The 16,905-nt window shown below is 34.8% G+C and overlaps 1 protein-coding gene across 19 annotated transcripts in view; it reads right to left on the reverse strand.

Moving 5' to 3' along the window:
* KCNMA1 (potassium calcium-activated channel subfamily M alpha 1) overlaps positions 1-16,905 on the reverse strand; it is a 380,586-nt gene that overhangs the window by 113,875 nt on the left and 249,806 nt on the right. For all 19 annotated transcript variants that reach the window (XM_057365171.1, XM_057365170.1, XM_057365167.1 and 16 more), the window contains exons 10-14: positions 7,899-8,009; positions 6,269-6,374; positions 4,946-5,028; positions 2,756-2,825; positions 1,642-1,797 (exon numbers count right to left, since the gene is read on the reverse strand). In XM_057365171.1, the coding sequence (XP_057221154.1) occupies positions 1,642-1,797; positions 2,756-2,825; positions 4,946-5,028; positions 6,269-6,374; positions 7,899-8,009 (526 nt within the window). The remainder of the gene's footprint in view (positions 1-1,641; positions 1,798-2,755; positions 2,826-4,945; positions 5,029-6,268; positions 6,375-7,898; positions 8,010-16,905) is intronic.

Below are 16,905 nucleotides of genomic sequence, written 5' to 3' on the forward strand. Positions count from 1 at the left end.
CAGAAAAATATTAGGAACAAATATAATACTTTGAGGTTTCCTAGTTTGTTTYACTTTTAACACTGAGCAGACCATTTACACAAATAATTTTGCTGTAAAGCAACAATAATGAGTTAAATGTGTGCAATGTCACCACGAATCATGTTCATTTGTGTTTGACTGACCAAACATTTATGGCACATTAAATCACTTTCTAATCATGCTGTGGAGGTGGAACAAACACACATTTCAAGCTTTCGTTAAAAAACACAGTTTACATACATTTTCCTGGCAATCTCCTGAGTGGTGAGAGAATCCACTAATAATGTTTACCCAAGGAATTTATGAAGGTCTGACAGTACTTAAATTCAAAGTTCTTAATGAGAAGGGGTGAAAGCTCTTTTAGGGAATGGTCAAAATTCTCTCCAATAAAATCCTCTTTAGCAATTCTAATTAATGTAGCTGCTCTCCTACAATGCACTGCTGATTCATAGCCATCATTCAGCCCATATCCAACTGTCCATATGCTGATGAGTCAGACAATTTCCAGGTTTGCTGAAGTAAAACTTCCTTTTTTTTTTTTGTTTGTTTCATTTGGGTTTTCTTTCAGAACACGAATAAAGAGAAATAAAGATAAAGATACTGTAAATGCAGGCAATAAAKTGCCAAGCCCATAATTGTTTTCATATTGAAAACTGGCCTTTTTTGATTAAATGCAGTAGTATGAAATATTTTTGACACATGGGAGCCTGCTGTGTTCTAAGGATACCTTCATAATAATGTCAAGACTTTATAAGCAGCAAATAAAGGCTCACTGTCCCCCACCAATGTATGGATCTCTAAGAGAACAGTTCTGGCTTTGTCATCTGAGGACATTAGGGTATTTTTATTTTTATTTTTTGCTTGCTTGCACAATGGACTTGAAGTGAATCATGGTCTACCTTTTGCTCCAGTGTTGCCCATCCCATTAATAACACCCATGAGACTGGAAACTGTCCACCCTTTCTGCTTGGAATCAGTGTCCCAGAAAGGCACAGGAAGGATGCACTGATTGCTGCAATCAAGGCCTTGGTCCAGTGAACCCTTACAGCTGCCACAGAGGTCTAAGAACARCTGGGTTAAAATTTTGCAAACTAAGTCCAAAAGAGCTCTTTGACTGAGGAGAAACAAATGCATGAATGGTGTTGTGGSAAGTGTGGGCTTTGGTTCTAACACATGTTCCTTATTTACACACAGTCAGGTCAACTGGTCACTTTATGCAAAAGGCCAAAATGACCAGTCCCTTTTTCKGGGCACTTTGTTGCTATATGTGACTTACGTAGAAATCATATTTTTGTTTTAGCAGCAGCAACTTTTCTCATAGATAAAYATGTGGTTTAACTAAAATCAAGCAAAACCACAAAATGCCAGAAATATCTCCCTGGAAAACAGTTTATAGGCCAGACACTTGCTGCATAAAAATAAAAACATAAATTGACAGAACCTGGCTTATTGCTTAATTTTCAGCAAAAAAARAATTGCATGGAAGTGTGTGCTGGTTTTTTTAGTCTTACAAAAGAGTTAATGTCTTTCTATCTGTTTTACATTTGAGCCGTGTTCTCCAGTSCAGGCTCTGACAACCTGAATTGCAGACTAATATGTTCTAATGAGACAAGGCATTACCTTTATGAATGACCTCATGGAGAAGAGGTTKGCTAACATTGTTGAAAGGCCCGGTGCCAGGCAGCTCTGGGCTATGAAACCCAACTTCAGCTCAGCAAGACAGATTGCATCATCCCCTTCTTTCCAGTTCCAGCTTGGGATGTTTAGTAGATGGGCCTGGAAAGCAAACAGACAAAATATCCCACAGGTGAAGAACCAGAAATACTTCCTCAAATACAGTGTTGTTTTGGAGAAGATAGCACTGAATGATTGTCTCTGTTCAKGCCTGGACTTTTTCTGAGTAGGCAGAAGCACTTAAAGTGTTTCAGAGCTTAATTCTATGCTAAGAAATATTCCACTCTTAGTTACTAGAGATAAAATCTTACATCATTTCTCAAGAAACGCTGGCTGTGACACTCTGTCAGATCCATCCTCACACCTGAACAAACTGAATATTGTAAAGCTTTTTTTAAACACTGGGCAATGGTTGATTCTTTCAGAAATAATGAAAGAAGCAGGTCACATGGGTCCTGCATTATCTGATATATTCTTCCTAACTCTGTTAGTCAGCAGTTTACGGACCTCCTCATCTCAGGATTGAATAAATTGACTTCATTGTGTTTAAAGGCCACAAATTTACCATAAAAAAATTTTAAATTTCCTTCCAAAGTGGATTTGTAATTTTGAACTCCACAATATTTGTAGCACCAAAACCCACAACTGGGCTATGTTTTAAATCAAAAAACATAAAATCTTATTTATTTTTTTACCTGCTGCTTGAAGATTTCAGGTCAACATTGTCACAACAGAATCAAAAAATCAGAATAACCTCCAATAAGAAGTAAAACTTACAGAAGCTAAGAGGTAAAGGTCATGTGGAATCAATAGCAATTATGGACACTGYAGCTTTGAGAATTAGATCCTAGGCCACTAATAAACGTCAAGATTTTGATAAAGTCCCTTACATATAGAAATAAAACTAAATTACTTTGTAACTGGATTATATGACAAGGCTTATTAGGACATTTTAGTCTGGAAAGAAAAATGCTTGCTGGTAATGGAACTAGAAAAATTATGTATGAGTGAGTACAACATAGCAAAAATCTCTGAGAAGAAACACCGGCCATCACATTACCTTATTGTGGTACTGCAACATCTGAGTGATAATTCTTATCTTCGGGTGATAATTCTTTATTGAAATAACTCTAAAAAGAAAAAGSAAAAACAATTAAAATAACTTTTAACTGACAGGGTATTTGGATAATGCATCCAAATACCTCTGTTTYACTGTGTTGTCAAGTCCCATAGTTAAAAATGTATCTCCTTATTCATCTGCCTATAAAACAAAATAATTGATGTCCGACCCATGCAATAATTACACATAATCAAACTGAGTCAAGAACCAGTGGCCAGTACTAGAGAACAATGAACCTCAGGAATTATTCACTTGAATGGTTTAYTCTTACAGAGCTTGCAGAAAAAGACATTTGTTCTAACAGCTCTGCTTAGATACTCATTCTGCTAGGAAAATAACACAGTTGGAATTATTACATCGTCCTCAGTGTTTATCTTCATGTCTTGGAACCAACATGACTGATCAAGCTTTCCAATGATAAATATCTGAGAAAATTACTTTCTTTCAGCTCCATCACATATTACTCATTTACAGCTGCTAGATATTCATCATATCTAAACACCTTAAAAATTRTTTTGTGTTACAAAAGCAAATTCATCCTAATTTTTATGGATTAATCCAAAGATCAATACCAAAACTGATATCTGAATGTTGAATTTATAAAGTATGGGGCTACTTTCATAATCTGCGCATTTTCTGCCTTCTAAATTACTTAATGAATCTAAGATATATTCAGCTCTCTACAGATTTTAAGTGGCTGGAAATAAAAATGYTTGAGAAACAAGTGAATTAACAATGTGCTATAAAAAAAAGCATTAAGCAAAATTAAAGAGATGAACAGCTAAAAAAATWAATTTTGTATTTAAAAACTAAAGGTAGAAAAAGAAAACTACAAAAAATATCTAAATCATATGCCTGAATGTCAYAAGTGTTCACATTGCTGTTTTGTACAAAGTATCTTGTAAACTACTGGTCTGGCTTGTGCTTTGAGGCATATCAAAGCTAGGACAGGAAACATTAAAAAAGGGCATTATTTTAACAAGTCTTCCTTCTAATTTTACATATCTTGCTGAATTCTTTACTTAAACATTTAAATGTTTTGAATTATATTGTGATAAAACACAAGAGAATTCCACTCTCACATTAAAATTCTTGCATTTTATTACCTTAAATGTATTAAATCTATTAAGAATGCACCAATCTGCAACTGGAGTATTTTTAATGTATTTATGCTATCAATGTCAAAATAAAGTTGCTTACATTGCATCTCAAACCATGTTTTTCAAATGAAACTAGGTATATTTTATCCCTGTATCTTTCTCAGATAGCTACATCCCTTCCACACTGTGAAAGTTTTCCAAAAGATCAATATTAGCGCTACATTTTATTTCTCCCCCTCCTTCAATACACAGCATGCAAACAAGCCAGTAAAATTTCCTCATAACCCTGGCCAATCCAATACCAAAGAACTTTGAATCAATCACTGACTGAGATTTTAATTTTAAAGAGGAGACTGCTCTCATTAAAACTAGGTTCTATGAACAAACCAAAAAAATGGAATGGCTAAGGTTTGTTGTAACTCTAGCTGCCAGCTACTGACTGTTTCGTGTCTTTCCTTCAGGGACCGTAGGGAGGAAAGCAGGAGGAGATCTGGTGGTCCCTGACGTGGTAACTCAATCCAAACAAGCAATGGTTCATCTTTAGTGTAAAGAAAGAAGGGTGGAGGCAGGAGACGAGTCCCTTGAGCTCTGCTGTCCCTTGAGCAGGGCATTCCTTGCAGGAGCAGATCCACCAAGGAGCAGCGGGATAGGAAGTGCTGAAGGGCGTTTGTGCCCATCTTTGACAGCAGCCCCTGCTGTTGGAATGCTGCTCCCAGATCAGGGAATGAATTGCTGCAACGACCTCATTACATTCCCTTTTCTCTCTGCATTCAGCTACGAATACTCAAACCCCAGCTCCTGCAAAATGACCAAGAGTCCCAAAGCTTGTGTTCCAAGTGTCTCTTCTGACACACTCTAAAGCAGATAAATTAAAAGGTTGAGGTAGGAATTTGGGATATTCTCACCACTGGATTTTTGTGAGGATCTTTTAATTTGTCCTCTTAAAAAATAATATTCTACAATGTTCTGTAAGTCCAACAGATCAGATATAAAATCAGATAATCAGAGTATTAAAAACTATGGAGTTTACCTCATAATATTGGAGGCATCTTCAGCATCTGGGTCAGCGCAGTATTTATTGGCAAGGATTAGGCACGCATCTGCTGACTCTATCTGAGACACCAAAGAAAAAGCAAACATATATAGCAACATCTCTTTCCAGCTCTTCTTTCCTCATAAAATATCAAGGAATCCAGCACTGGCTGCCTGAATCCAAGGTCAGCTCTCAATACTGCTAATTAAAAAARTTTCTAGGCTATGAGTTCATACCAGTGATTACAACCACTTTTGTGTACAGAGAATTTCTTGAAATTTGGTTCTGATGATCAGAGCAGGTCAGCAGTTCAATTGACAAATTTTAACTTTGTATCAGCTGAGCCACAAAGGTGGTAATGTTAATCTTTTGTAACCAGATACTGGAATTTAGACTTTGAAATCCATAGGAAGTTCCTGTTATATCAGTACAGTCCTCACACAAGTCCTGCAGCTTTGCTGGAGAATTTAAGTACCTTTCTATTCAAGACAGGAARAGTCAGCTGAACTGATTTAGAATCTGAGCACCAAATTTAGATAACAAGAGGAGGACAACATATCTATTCCCACAAATAGACCTCTAGATTCACACAAACCTGAGCTTTACAGGACACAAAAAAGGGTGGAATACAGAACACAAAATAAGAACACACAATTTAATGGTCATAATTAGAACATGTTCTGTTGAACTGAAACAGTGTGCATTGGGCTACAAAAGCTTAAGCAATTTCTGCAGCCAAAAYTGGCAAAAGATATGATTAGTACTTCAGAAATTGTTAGTAACATTGTACTGAAATATTCTTGGCTTAAGTAGCCAGTTTACGTTCCATTGGGAGAAACAAGAAACAGAAGAGTTAATCTAATTTTATCTACCAAAAATCATAAGTTGCATTTATCTTTCAGGATTCTAGACAATAGAAAAAAGGTTTGAAAGGTGAAAAAAAAAATTAAACTGTTCTGAAAAGTTCAGACAACAGCCCTTTAAGCAATTACTGCACAATAACACTCTGCTATATCAAACATTCATTTAAAATAGACTCTTGAATGAAACATCAATGAAAAATTAATAAAGATTTCAATGGAATGGCAGACAATGTATCTTAGGTCACTGTTCCTGTAACTTCCAAGATCTAAAGATATAGGGGGAAAAAAACAGTTTACAAGAATAGATCTAATCTTACTTAAACTAATAGAGATGGAAAAACATTCTTTTGGGGTTGCACAAAGTGTTGCTTTAGTGTTTTGGTTTTTTTTCCAAATAATGCAAAGAGTACTTAGAAAAAGGTTAGTTAGTAGGAGAACAGAACAACAGAGCTGTTACCTTGACTCTCGCCAGGTCATGGGGATTAAGGACTGAACCCTGATAAAATTCCACCTGAGTGAAGTGTCGCTTAAAAAGAGCTTCCAGCTCAAGGTTAGGGGAGATACTGCATTGGAAAGAGGAAGAAAACACAAGAGCAAATGAGAAGTCAGTTTCCATTACTGCTCCATTTCCTGCATTTACAAACCCACCCATTTATTYTAGGTACTACGTAGGAGCACAATCATCCTTTGCATGTCCCCACCATTCCCAATACACCTGACTGTGTTGAATAAAAGAGCTCAATGCAAGATCACTAAAAACCAGAAAAAAAACCCCTGTGGTCTGAATAAGCTACAATTAAAACAAACATAATGATGCTGTGACTTTCTGTCTCATTTCATTTTGCCAGAAAGAAAAGAAAAATTAAATGGATTACAGTCAACATGGCCCAATCTTGTAAATATCTTTTCTGGTGCCACTCATTAACATAAAAGGGATTTAATAGCCATACAGGCACAAATAAGTAGCAAGGTGGTAAACTCCTTTCATGTGAATATACAGTTTTCTGACTCCTATCACCACACATTTCACTGCGGAAATCTTGATCTCCAACTTCCTCTCACAGTCACACTTATTACATAGAGGGAATGCAAACAAATGATGTAGCTACTTGAGGATATCATCTCTAGGTTGAATTGAAAGGACTACACTAAAAAATTGTGCAAGTGCTGCTCATTCTTAGTTTTCAGCTTGCACTGTTAAATAATCACAAATGATTCTTTAACTTTTTAATAATTTTCTTTGACAAAAAAATGCAGAATGTGTTGCTGAATACAAAAATATTACTCATTCATAACTTGCAACACTTCTAAAGAGCTGCCATTACAGAGCAGAAAAGATCCTGCCTCCTATCACCTGGCTTTTTCTAGCAATTCTTCCCCTAGGCGTGGCTATTTGAAATCTTGTTGCACATCATGCAGAGCCTGCAAGAAGCACCAACCACCTTAAGACACCTTTCCAAATTCCAGATRTGAAAAAGGCAAGATACTATGGAGGTATAGGTACGTATATATAACATAATAAAGAGCGGTATTGATTATCACCATGACAAGATTTTCATTCCTTTCATTTCAACCATCAGTATATTTTTAAATTACCTCACTTATATTAAAATTAAATACATTTTCATTTTATAAATGTTCTGCAATTTGAATTAAGCATTCTTTCTGGAGAAATCCAGGGTGGAAGGGTATTTTCAGATATTGCAAGTTTGTACAACATACAATATTTTCCATTAGTTTCCCTAGGAATATTTACCACTAAATGTAATGATGCATTTATTTGCATTTCAATATTTTTTATTTCATAACCTGATCCCCACTTCAACTATGCATTTAGCTCTCTACCTCACAGATGACACAACTGGGTCTAAARTCTGTCTGCTTGAAACGTATAAAGTCAGTAGGGGTTATGAAAAATTACGAAAAATCCTAACTTTTCTCAAGACATACTGTCAAWAAACATAATTGCAAATATTAATTTTATGGTCATTTTGGGCTTGAAAGACTCTCTCTCTTCCCAAAAGAYATGGCTTAATTCGATGAGTTTCAGTAACAAATTATAAAACCAATCTTGAAAGATTACTCACTTATGCAGAAAGACGATTTCTACATTGACATCATCCCTATCCTTGTGCAGGAAGTCCTTCAGGAAGTTGGACACACTTTCAAGTGTTATGTGACCACAGACAACTATGTGCCTGTTATAGAAAAATCAGAGTTAATCTTGCAAAGAAGGTACAACAAGCAGACAAGAAAGCAGAGATGAAAATGATAATTTACTGGCAAAAAAAAAAAAAACCAAAAAAAACCAACATTAGTGCCTTCTTGATGTTTCTCTAGATCCTATTCCACGAAGTCAGAGGAGAAAAATGTCAGTTCCATAATGTATTTTGCAACTGCAAATATACATATATATTTATACACACACTCTCACCTGAAAAGCCATTTAACCATGTTGTATCACACATTTACAATAAGTAGCATCAGTTATATATATGTTTATACACTGTGAAAACCAGTCCATTTCAAAGTAATATTTCTGTATTTCTCACATCTTTCTCCGTATCTTTAAATTCCTCTAATGAGGCCTACTGTTTAAATTTTTGGGTTACAACAGCAAATCTCCCTAAAATAATTCWATATTTTTCTTAGTTGAAGCAGTCTTTTATGCCAAGAAAGATAATGCAAAGCTTGGCGATTCCAGACCATGAGCAGCAAAACCAAATATTTTTCATACTGTAAATCCTAGAAGGAGGGTATAACAGGAAGTCATTATTTATTCCACCATTGCAACACACGGCTTAGAAAACCAAAGTTTGCACCAACTGSGATGTCACAAAGGCTTCTACTGATCCTCATTTTCATTATTTAATGTTGCTGACCATGTAAGATGGAAACACAATGCACACCTACATACACAGTCTTGAATTCTACATCTTAAATTYTGAAAGGCTGAAGAAAAGGCCTAGGAAATTGCACTCTTCCTGACTTAAGGAATCTTTGATCTTTTAGTACTGTAAAGCCCAGTCCAACAATTTGTGGTTAGAATATCCCACAATGTCTCACTATTTCCTTCATGGAAGAATCTCAAATCCAGCTTCTATTACTGTCATARGTTTATGACAGGTGGTGATTTTTCCTGTGTCTACTGCTAGCAATTCCAATAACCACACTGCTCACGGAAGTCAGGGACAGRAACAAGGTGGCACAGAAACTATTCCTGAAGTAACAGAAAAATCACCTTCATTACTGTCATACAGTCTATGTAGAAATGCTACAAACACACAATTTTGCACTTATTTGACACTTGAACTGCTGAATGTGAAGCAAAGTAATTTCAAGGACAAGAAGCAGACTTTCCACGTCTCAGCTACTTCATAATTATTCTGTGGAAAACTCAGTAACGCAGACACCTCATTGTTGGGAAACACCAAATAATAGGTGGCATCAGTAATCATTCAAGTAATGGACKATTAATAGGAGACTGTCCTTGCATTATAGTTTGATTCTTGATGAAATGTGTGAAAAGTGCAGAGAACTCACTGGAAAAGAGATAACTATACAGAACAAAAAAAATGAATCAATTGCAATACTATACACAATGCTGCAGTGAAGAATACCACCATCTTGTATTGTTACCTTTGCAGTGCTTCAGATGTTGACTAGAAAAGTAAAACACAATAAACCAATATGCCAGTACAGCATACCTTATGCTACTGTTTATTATTATCACCTTTCTGGCAGAGCACAGTGTATTAAACACTTATTTTGAAATATGATAACTCCTTTTGCATGAGTTCTTAATGACATCACCAGGAGTCAAACATAATTTTAGAAAGATCAACAGTCTAAAATTTCAATTGTTCCATTTTATTTAATAGGCAAGAAATAGATGTTTATAGGAGACTCTGGCCATGCTGATTTGTATTTAACACAGGACTCAATACTATGAATGTTTAGCGCTAAATTTGGTATTTATAGTTTCTGCTTTGGGTTTTGTTTTGTTTTTTTTTTGGTTTTTTTTTAATAGAAGTTTTAGGTGCAGCAAATGTACAGAGCACAGAGCCCTTGAATTGCAAACACTTGAAAACACAAAAATATGAGTTAAAGCTTTCTGGTTTTATGGGATGGTAACCACAGTATTAGAAAACAAGACATGAAATATATCWGCCTTTTTCCTTGGTGCAAGGGGTCCTTAAGAGGTTTCCACTCTGGCAGAGTTTGCAGCACACTGTGCAGGGGGGAGAATAAGGACTCTCCCTCTTGTTCCCCTGAAGGCCAGTTGCCTGAGTTGCCAGAGGTGAGCATGTGTGTCTTACTGCACTAAGGTTATATATAAAATAGCAATGTAAATGGAAAACCTCAGGAAGCTTCAGATTCTGAAGGTTTAAAACCTTCACAGTTTACTTGATCTAAATTCTGAACTGATTGCTTGGTGTACTACATTACACTAATATATTGGGAAGTTCTTGCTGTATAGTGTGTCAACACTTTTTTTGAATGTAAACTCACCTAGTATCAAAAAACTACAAATTCCCAGGGAAATGATAAATAACAGCTAAAAATATTCATTTGTATTCCTTATCCTGTCTGTGCACATTTTCCAAGATGACTGATTTTAAACTAYGGGTATTATTTTCTTCAAATGTTTCCATCTATTGCTAATTAGGAAATTGAACTTTCCATCTGCACAGTTTATGCATTGCTTTTGACAGTAGAAATAATTCCTGAYTGCAGGGGAGTCCTTTGTCCAGACCCAGTGCTGTTAGCCTTAGCTGGTTCTCTTCCTGAATGCTCTTCTGATACAGAAAATTTATTACCTCCCTGGCTGATTTCACTTAATATGGGCTCTTTTCTGTCATTAATTAGAGTCCACATTTTAAAAGTATGGCTGTATAACCCAAAATATAGCATTGCAGAAGAAATTATCACAGTATCAAAAGAGTACAACATAATTCATGCTATAAGATACCTCCACAAGTTATTTGCTATGAAARCTCCTCCTAAAAGCAGATGCATTTGGTAAAATCATGTTATGACTCTCACTGAGTAGGGACTCACAGCAATCTGCTCCAGCAAAAATAAAACACTTGGCTGTCAAATACTCTTGCATTTGGCATCAGGGCTAATTCTTTTTGAAGTGCTAGAAGGAATCTAGCACTGTGGTTTCATTTGATATTCTGATTTGGAGTTGGACATAATCTATTCTTCTCTTCTTTGATATTATTATATAGTGCAAGAAAGTGTCCTGAACAGTTACTGCAACAAGAACTCCTGCCTTTTGAAGAATATTTTCTGATGAGATACTCGCATTCATTTTTGGCTGAAAACTCCCACCAAAAAAAMCCTCCTTTAACATAAATTATATTTTTGCTTATAAGAAACTGAAAACAGATTTTCTACTTGTCCATAGAGAGTTGTTATGTACATTATTTAAGAAAACTTGAAGAGCTTATTTTGTTCTAATCGGTATATGATTYAAAGATTTATAACTTCCTCTGTTTGTTTCAGTTAACATTCTCTTCAGTTTTTTTTACCAACCATTTTTTTCCATGCACTGAGACTTTAAGTAAAGCCAACAAAGTAGATACTTTTTTGTTTTSTGGAAAAGAGTTAAAGAGCTGGTTAGCAGAAGATATCACATAAAATTTATTGGRTCAACAGAAATGTCTAACCTCTGCATTAAGCTTTTCTTTATTAAAAAGCTCAAAACTAATACATTATCATTATTTCTTTTTTCTTTTTCTTTATTCTTTAAAAACAAAATCTAGTATGTCCCGTGATTTGGAAATGTAGACATTTGTATTACTGATAGGTATTTAGGATTGAGGTTTTTGTTAAGTTCTATTTGTCATTACTATCGTGTCARTTGTGAAATGGTTTCATATGCCAGTGGGAATCCATATAACATGATTGCGATGCTGGAAAAGAAGTATTTTAAAAATAATTAAAAGCTTATCAGGACCTATATTCTATCAACRAAGACCCATCCTCTCCCAGATGTAGTTATTATCCTCAAAATGAATTTGAGTGAGGAATATTAAAAAAAAAATATTTCAAATATGAAGAATTAGCACAGATGCACACAGATATACTGATTCTACATAATTGAAATTCTCCCTATTTTTGTCCACCCTAGTATTAACATAATGRTCTATTTGCTAAAAATACTATAGCTTCTTACAAAGTAAACAAAAATGGTGATAAAAAGTCCAAAGCTACCACAAACTGTTTCAGTAAGGAAAGCAATGAAATGAGCAAAAGTTAAACCATCTAGATTTCTAACATGATAATTGAGAACATACACTTAATCCATGTAAACAGCACTGTAAATGAAAACAGACCCACTGTCAATGGGATTCTTTAAAAAGGAACTTTGCCTGATTCGCCCTTTAGAGGACAAAATAGAAAAGGCAAATCTTTTGCCTATTTACTTTGAAAGAAATTATATCCATTTTATTGGAACAAGTATAAAGAACCTGAAAAACTCACTCCAACTAGTCTGTTATAATAAATCAAAAATAATAAATACAAAACTCTGTTCACTGTTCAGTTGAATACTTGGCATTCACTTGTCAAGTAACTAAAGGAAGTGAGGTCCATATTGATCAAGATGACTCTATAAAATTATTATATTTATGTCAAATGCATATGCTCAGATCTTTTCGTGGTATTTCTGCTTAGCATTCTGATCATTCCTTCATCTACTGCCCAYGTAAACTCTTTATGCACCAGTAGCAGGCTGCTGTGGTTGAAGAAGAGAGCAGCGTGTAAAGTCTAACAGGTTTTGCTCAAAAAAAAAATATATGGATGGCAGCTTTTTTATTTTAAAGAAGTCAATAAATACAGTCAACAGAGACTGTATATATGRTGTGCTTGTTTATCTATTAGTGCTATGCATTCTTAAAGTGCCAGTTTACAGTGTGTTTCTTGATGCTTATGCTTTCCATGATTTACCAAACATTACTCAGGATTCTGATAATTCAGCTCAAAACTTCACACAGTGTGTGTGCTTACGCATCTTTCTTTTACTTCAATATAAACTCCCCTCTCAGATTAACACTGTTAAGAGTACGAAGTGCTGCACAGACACAATTTTAAGTATTTCCCTATTTTTATTTTTTTTTTTTCACAGAAGACTTGAACCCAAGGATGATGGTCCTGGAAGGATCTTTACGTAGCCAACATGTACAGCTACCCAGAATAATATGTTATAAAATTATAACTATTAAAAAAACTTGCCTATGTATTGCATAAATGATAAAAACAAAGGCTGAGAATGACCCATTTAAAATGGACCCTTCTGGACCAAAAAACACCACAGGTTGGTTTTTACAAAATAACTTCAGAAAGTAGGAAATTAAAAAGGGATACTTCTGAAACTTAGTGCATCAGTCATTCATATCTGTGATCAGATATTTGAACATTTCATCCATGAGCAGAGACAATGCATTTCTTTCCACAGAAATAATCCCAAAATGTCATGACTAATTTTCTGAAACGGAACCCAAGTGAATGCAAAAAGTCTCTAAAACTCGCTGATCAGTTAATCACTTCTGCCTCTCACATTACACAGCCTGGAACACCATGGACTGTACAGTTTCTAGAATTATGGTAAATCAGCAGATTTATAAACCAGATTCAGTCTTTCTTGGGTCAAAATTTGGACAGCAAAAACTGCTATTTGATGCCAGTTCCAAAAGGTTTTTTTTAAAAAGTTTAAGCAGAGAAAAGGAACTTTCACAACTTTAACTAGAAATATAAAATAAGTACTGTTATTGTAGGAACAGAACATGATTTGAGATCTCGAATACACATTCTTAAGTCCTAATGTTCTTATATGTCATTGCCCACATTTCCTTTCTTACTTTCTAAAGAATRGATATAGTTTAATATGCACACAAAATTGAAAGAAGAGTTTGTCCTATTTCTTCTATCTGTCAGTCTATTTAACACTCATCAGATTTTCTTTATCACTAAGTGAAACTTCATTTGAAAAAGTGGGATTAGAAGAATGGCTAGCAGATGGGAAATAGAGACACCCCTGGGATCATAATGTAATCCACGTCACATTCTCTTATTACATTCTCATCCCACTGAAAAAATATCTTATACATTGCATCAAATTATTTAATATAATAATTTAATATCACTTTCTTTGGAGCTATGCCTCTMATTACTGCAGCAAATGGACCTTGCTTTGGTTAAGCCTTTTCTTTTTCTTTTTTTCTAATTTGTAATGAAATTCAAATGTCTAATGAGTCCAATATGGCCTGTCAACTTAAATTATCTGTTTGTCTTTCTGTTTACCATATCTATCTGTCTACAGTTTTTATTTTTCTCTGTGAAGTTTAGTTATTGAATCCCATGTTTCCTTCTGGAAGGAATTTCTAACAGATGATTATTCCTGTTGATATGTTGATGATTTGATAATTTATGGCTTGTAAATTTAAGAAATCTGAAGAAATCTCTGGGAAACAGAGCAGATCACAAGAGAAGAGAAACAAGACATTCTAACAGCTTATACAGTAAAGAACTGTTATTTCATTAAAATACATTTTTAATCTTACATATTAACTRCAATAATGCTTTTGGATATTTTTCTTTTTTAACCTTTTGAATCTGTAATGAAGTCGAGCATAAACATTTACTATGATGACAAAGCAAGCAGTTTATAGTGACATGAACAGAATCACAGAATGGGTCAGTTTGGAAGGGACCACAGTGGCTCMTCTGGTCCAAGCTCCCTGCTCAAGAAAGGTCAGGGTTCTCTCTGACACATGTATTCATGGAAAGTTCTACTCTCTGCCCTCATRAAGAGTTTGCATTAGATTTGATAGCAGTTTTGCATAAAAAAGACAAAAATAATTTAGTTCATGGAATTAAAAGTCATTAATTCAATGTAAAGACTGAAAAAAAATCAGTAAGTTATCCAGACTGAGTTCATCAGTTTACAAATGTTCTTTCCATATGCTTTCTAGAGCTTTATGCATGCTGATTTACAATAAGCTAGTATCTCAACTGGAAACTATTTTACAGAATTAAAATCCAGTCTGATATATGCACACATAAATAAAGAAATGAAAGAAGAACAATCCCGATTCAAAAGTAAATCAATAAATACAAAATATATTAGTTGTTTCCAAAGTTGGTATGCATGTGTCTTATCTAAGACAAAAATAGGTTTATTTATTATGCAAAATGAATCCTATGTAGTTTATGATCCTCTGGGGATTTTATTGGCTGAAAAGCAAAATTAAATGTGAGATTAAACTTGTTTGTGTATTGGTTATTTCTCTTCTTTAGTCAGTAAAGTTTGTATCAATAATTCTTATGCACACATTCTAGCTCCTTCACAGCTACAATCCCATMGCAAGGCTCTCCATAGTATTAAAGTCACTCAGAGAAAACCTCAAAATGTCCATAATCATACAATGATTTTAATTTCTGACCCAAATGTTTAATAATCATGTTATTGCACACCCACAAAGTTTATGAGGCAACATGTTGTGCTGTCTCCTGGCTTGGTTGCTCACTGGGGTTAAACCATGACAATGTATAAACATATATRCAAATGCTACAAAGCAGATTCCATGAATTTATCTGTTTTGTAGAAAGTTAAAAAGTACGCACATTTCCTGTTTTAAGGGCTGAAACGAGATCTTTCACAAAAATGCAGCTGTTTTCATACTGGAAATTTATTTAATTTTATCTGGAAACTTTTTGCGGTTAGAAATAGAACAACTGTAGTTTCTCATTATTTTTGCTGCCAGAATCTATGCTTGGTTGCTCAACTAAAGACCTTATACTGCTAATTACTACCACATGCCCATATCCCAAGCAAAGGAAAACTTATTGGTTCTGACAATCCATTCTCTCAACACTGAATTCCAAATGAAAACTTAAATTTTGGCCAAACATAACATTTCATCAATCTTGTTCTACTGACTGCAAAAGCAACATCAAACAAGGAGTGCTAATGGCTTTTTACTGTGCAGTTCCCAAGCTTAGATTCTCTGATGAAAGACCCACATGAGCAAAGGACATCTTTAAACCACTCAGTAATTAATAATTGAACGAGAAAACAATGCACAAAGTAAATTGAACAGTTTGTATGCTGATGACAGAGCTGAGTTTCAAGCAACAAATTACATGAGCGGTAGAAACCAGTAGAGAAAGCACTGATGAWAGAGTGAGATAAAAACAAACAGTGCATATAAAGAAAGACCAAAACAAAAGGTGAAAAACCAAAGTGAAGCACGCCCCAAAGCTAGCAGAAGCCTGTGATCTGAAGGTGAGCTTTTCAGGATGTGGGGTTCTGACTGAAGATCAGGTCTGAATTTAGAGACATCTGAGCAATGCTGGGTACTAGTGACAATGTGGAAGGGGAGAGAGAAACCCTGTGGGTAAACCAGGTTTTAACCATATTCCCCTCTGCTGTAACTCCTTTGGAGCTTTCAAAGGGGTATACTTATGTGTTTGAAAAACTTCTCCTTGAGAAACCAAGTATGAATATAAATATGAAACTGAGTCCCAGTCTCTGTCACAAATAAATATTTTGGGAAATTAACACTACTCATTCTCAGAAATAAAGGTATTTCATTTGTCTAGGTAAGTGATGCAAGTTTTGTGTTTACAGTTTACCTTAGACATTTGAGGGTATCTCAATAAATGCATGTATTGAAGTTTACTATCTAACTGCTTGAGTATTAATATCTATTACTATCTAATATTAAAACTTAGATTTCTCTACCCAGTGATACAAGACCATATTCTAGAATTAACTCTCTGGGACATTTACAGTCTTTCTGCTTCACAGAGAGGAGAAATAAGTTGATAATACCATAATCCACGTCAATAAAATGTTGCACGGGTGATGATTTGAAAAGAACAAATTAAAAATTATGTAAGGAGAGGGCCAAATCATTTGAGATATTTCTTGCAGTACTTTATTTATGTTACATGAAAAGGACCCTCTATATGAATAAAGTTTCAGGGCAAATATACCTCTGCCAGTGGATGTAACAATGATATGTAATGAAATGATGACAACACTAAAGGTGATATTGTGCTATATTGCACTATATCACCAAG

The sequence above is a fragment of the Malurus melanocephalus genome, unplaced genomic scaffold (assembly GCF_030028575.1).
Source record: "Malurus melanocephalus ecotype Western Australia unplaced genomic scaffold, MMel_1.1 scaffold_49, whole genome shotgun sequence".
Taxonomy (NCBI): Eukaryota; Metazoa; Chordata; class Aves; order Passeriformes; family Maluridae; genus Malurus; species Malurus melanocephalus.